General features: G+C 47.7%; 1 protein-coding gene across 10 annotated transcripts in view; it reads right to left on the reverse strand.

Moving 5' to 3' along the window:
* Positions 1-4598, reverse strand: part of LOC122530976 (SH3 and multiple ankyrin repeat domains protein 3) — an 80274-nt gene that overhangs the window by 6066 nt on the left and 69610 nt on the right. For 8 of the 10 annotated variants that reach the window (XM_043658436.1, XM_043658443.1, XM_043658435.1 and 5 more), the window contains 5 exons: positions 3328-4105; positions 2601-2830; positions 1809-1985; positions 700-910; positions 315-516 (listed from right to left, as the gene is read on the reverse strand). In XM_043658436.1, the coding sequence (XP_043514371.1) occupies positions 315-516; positions 700-910; positions 1809-1985; positions 2601-2830; positions 3328-4105 (1598 nt within the window). The remainder of the gene's footprint in view (positions 1-314; positions 517-699; positions 911-1808; positions 1986-2600; positions 2831-3327; positions 4106-4598) is intronic. The other 2 variants (XM_043658442.1, XM_043658441.1) reach the window with 1 other exon arrangement.

Here is a 4598-nt window from a genome sequence, read left to right on the forward strand (position 1 = left end):
CCCAATTATGATTATTATGAAAATTGAATGTACCATCCTTGGTAAAACTAGCTTACTAGAGTTTGCTCTGTTTATAAAATTCATTATATCTTGTAAACGAAGACAGATAGGACATATATTTTTTTCATTATTTTTAGGGATCCCATAAGTTACGAAACACCCGTGTATTTAAGAACACACATAAGATTATAAATGTATTTAAGATCCCATTTAAGAATATAAAGAATCAGCCAAGTTCGACTTTTTTTCTAGTTACATTTAACAATGTACAGATCAAATTTGCCTTTTTTCTTCTAGGACGTACGATCACTCACTTGGATAAGGTAGTCGCCTTTTCGGAGGCCAGCCAGGTCGGCCACGCCTCCTTGATCGACGTCGTCCAGGTACTGCAAGGCGGGATACCTAGCCGACGGTGTCAGCTCCATCAGAGGCGAGGTTGCCTTGGCGCCTCGCAACACGAATCCGAAACCTTTTCTCGAGCGGTGCAGCACCACGGTGCGAGGTTCCGACGTAACTCTGGAGATCATCGAATTGAATAACGGTTATTCAGTGGATCAAACTAGCTTGTCGCCTCCAACATGTAATTAGATAATCGCCTCTAGTTTCTAAAAATCGTCCATCCAACTGTTTCATCACCAGCGTTATTTTACACACGACACGTAACAGTGTAAAGCGATATACAAGGTAATGGTGACTCACGGTTTCTTCAGTCTAGGAGCAGTAGCGAAATACTTATGCTGCGATTCTCTACGGCCTAATACTCTGTTCCGACCATCCCTGGCAGGCTGAGGACCCAGCGGGATGTTCGTGTGACGAAGTCTGACCTCTTGCACGCAGTGCGCCGGAAACAGGCCGGTACCTTGTCCTCGAAGCACTCCCTCGAGGAGACCGCAGTCGGTCGCCCCGGTGACTGAGGAGAGTAGAGAAACAACTCTTAGTTTGACACTTAACGCTGGAACTACCGGCGATTAAAACGTAAAAGTTCCATCGGAAATCGTCAAAGAAAGAAAAAAAAAAGAAAAAAAGATAAAGTAAACTTTATAATGCAAAGAAGTATATAAACTTTTGTTTATACATTTTATGCAGAAAAGTCAGCTAAATTTCTAAAAATACACTGTCTTACATCTGTGTAAATATCCAACAAAAATTAACTCGTCTAGAGATGTTAAAATGAAAAGAAAGTAAACAGCTTTACATTATACTTTATATCATACTTTATATTATATAGTATTATATTTATATTATTATATTTATTTATATTATACAGTATATCATATACTTTATAACGAAGTGTATATTTTACGAAAAATCATTTAACTCTGTAAAAACACACCTGTGGAATATCCAAAACAAAAATTATAAATCGGTCCATTTTGACCATTTTGTTAGCTCTTGTGTTGATACATTTGACTCTCTAATTTTAACGAGTTTATTCTTCACAGGCTAGTCTTGATCCATTCCAGAGGGGTGGATTCTTCCGGATAAAATGATCAACAAATAGACATTCTTCCGGATTCAAAAAGCAAATTTGTTCAATTCTTCACGGTCAAAAAGTGTCGTCTCCTCTCCGAGAGGGCCGATTAGATAAAGAAGGTTCTTTCAGATCGATAAAGCAATTAAAACATCGGGCATCGAGCGGATTATCGAAATTCAACGTTATCGTAACTGTCTCCTGTCGTTAAATTAAACTCCTCCAACTGGAGGGAACAACATTCGGCCAGCCTCTACAAACGACGATAAATTCGCAGCTTGATCGAAAACAGTCTAGGTCGCGAGGAATGGAGGAGTAGAGACAAGGTGACAAATACCTTCCAAGATATCTCCTTGATTGATATTCAGATGACCTAGAATCCCGCTGTTGTAGCTCTCGACGCAGACGACCGTGGTGCCCGGGATCGAGAGGGAATTGGTAGTGTCCGACTGCGAGGTTCCGACCCCGGAACTGTCGCTAATCACGTCGGAGGCTGTATCGCCGAGACTCTTGTCTAGAAAAACAAAACCGACGGGAACAAGGGGTTTGCGCTTTTGATCATTGTCGATCGGTTCCCGATCGGTCCATCGATCGGCTGAACGCGCGCGTCATGCAACGCCTAGATTCGTCGATTGCAACGGCAGGCGTGGAACAGTCGCTGGCTGAACGCTGTCTTAAAAAAAACGATCGCCTTGAACGAGCGCAAGTGCATGTACGTAGAGAGAGTTCTGCCGATGTTCGACTCACGAGTCACGGGCAGCTCGCCTCTGGCGAGCTGTTGTGTTCCCGTCGTCATCGTCGTCGAGAAATTAGCCTGTCGAAAACGTCGCGTGTACCATTTTTCTGATGGTGATGGTTCGACGTTCGAGTTACACGCCAAAATACACAAATACACACACCTAGGTGTCTTTCTTTCACTCTCTCTCTCTCTTTCTCTTTTTCTCTTCGTGTCACATCGTGGCTAGATCATTCCAAACGATCTCTCTTTCTCTCTTTCTTTCGTTCTATCACACACACACACATATACTCTCTCTCTTTCTCTCTCCCTCTCTTGAATCGCGACAAACAAGTGGCCAAGAGCCGCGAAAAGCGGCGATGGTGAATAAACCTACTGTGTGTATGAATATACCTGTGACGATGCTGGCGGAATCTTCGCCGGACGGTTGATTGCTGCCTTCGGAGAGGCTCGAGCTAGCCGAGCTGAAAGGAGCTAGGCTCCTGCTGCTCGGCGACGGCGACGGCGGCATCTCCATCGTTCGGTGCATGTCGAGACGGTGTTGCAGCTCCAGCCGGTGCTCTTGCAGCCTCGTCAGACCCTCCATTCTTACGTTCTGATAGTTCTCCGCGGTGGTCGGTAATCTTGAAATGGAGTGTATATACTCGTATATAGCGGCCGAACGCTGCTTACGTTCGACCCAAACGTTCCATACTAAATCTCACGAGATTAGCGTAAATTGTCTTTGCTTCAACGCGAGAGCGCGCGCACGATATACGCGAGGCCGATAATCTATCAACATCCGAACGATCGGTCGATCGAATTGATTGTTATCGAAGAACGACGGGAAAGAAGGCCTCTGTTGGATGTTAACATACACGAAAAAATACGTCGAATTACGCGTGCGATATCGACTATACGAGTCCGTGATCAGAGAGATTAGAGGGAAATCCAGGTTTCTCGATAACGAGATCGACCTTGACTGATCGGTTCTCGATTGTTCTCGACAGACAGGAGGAGAGAGAAAAGAAAGAAAGAAAGAAAAAAAAAAAGAAAAGAAGAAGAGTAAAACGAGACCGCGACCGTGAAACATTGAGCGGGGGGAGGCTGAGTGAGTTTCGCAAAGACAGTTTATGCTTACCTCGCGTTAGGATCCCTCAGCGAATTGGGGCTCTGGTAGTCCGAGGTAATCCGTGGTAGGCCGTTCTGCTCGGCGGATCTGGCGGCGACGTGCTGCTCGGACGGTATTCTCTGTAGCTCGGTGTTGTTGTTTCGGGTGGTTGTTGCTTCGATGGACGGTACTCTGGCGAGGGCGGCGTGATGATGATCAGCGACGGTCCTCGCGATATTGGTATTCGCGTACTGCTCGGCGGACGGTACTCTGACGAGGGTGCCGGTCGGATATTGCTCGGTGGACGGTACTCTGGCCGGCGTACCAGCTCCAGTCGCGGACGAATATTGCTCGACCCCTGTGTGCGACACCCTGGTGGTGCTCACTGTGGCTGTGGCGGCGGCGGCGGCGGCGGCGGCGACGGTGACGGTGGAGGTCGCGATAGCGCCGGCGTATTGTTCCGCGGACGGTACTCGGCTCATGGTGCCAGTGGATGGATGATACTGTTGCTCGGTGGACGGTACTCTGGTGAGGTTGCCGGTCGCGTATTGCTCGGCGGACGGTACTCGCGTGACCGCGTTGACGCCGGTCGTCGTCGCGTACTGCTCCACCGAGATCGTTCTGGTGAGGGTACCACCACCTCCGGGGGTCATACATCCACCACCGGAGCCGTGCTGCTGTTCCGCGGATGGTATCCTGGTCAGGGTGCCCAAGTTACTGGCCGAGCAGCTCGTGGTCATCGTCGACGCGCCGCCGAAGGCCACCGAGCGTCGTTTCGGGTTGTAGCGTGGCGGCCCTTTAAACGGTACTGGAAAATCGAGGGTTGCAAGGTTAAGTAAAGAAAGGATTACTTAGCCTTACAAGTAGACACGCCGCTCTCCCAAGGTACGTGATTTGTCTTCCTCTTTTTCTCGCGCGTCTCTCCCTCTCCAAATGCGCTCTCTCTCTCTCTCTCTCTCTATCTCTCTTTTTCTCTTTTTCTTTTTCGTTTCCGCGCGCGCGTTTTCACAAGAAAAATCCCAAGCTGCCGGGCCACACACGCATACACACAATACGCGGTTACGGTCACGCGCAATGGCAAGGAACAACGACGTTAGTTCGCCCGTTAACGTTATCATCCGTTAGTCTCTGTATACAAGAAAGCGGTGGGGAAAAAAGCACACGCAAAGAGTCACGCATTCGTCGCGGTTGCTTGTATCCGTTTCGTACGATACAATGTGCGCCGAGAAGAGGCTGCGAGGGTGCCACTGAGATACACAATCACGTCGTCTGTACTTTCTTTCTTTTTTTTTTTTTTTTTT

Source organism: Frieseomelitta varia, unplaced genomic scaffold (genome assembly GCF_011392965.1).
Source record: "Frieseomelitta varia isolate USP_RPSP 00005682 unplaced genomic scaffold, Fvar_1.2 scaffold_370, whole genome shotgun sequence".
In the NCBI taxonomy this organism is placed as follows: domain Eukaryota; kingdom Metazoa; phylum Arthropoda; class Insecta; order Hymenoptera; family Apidae; genus Frieseomelitta; species Frieseomelitta varia.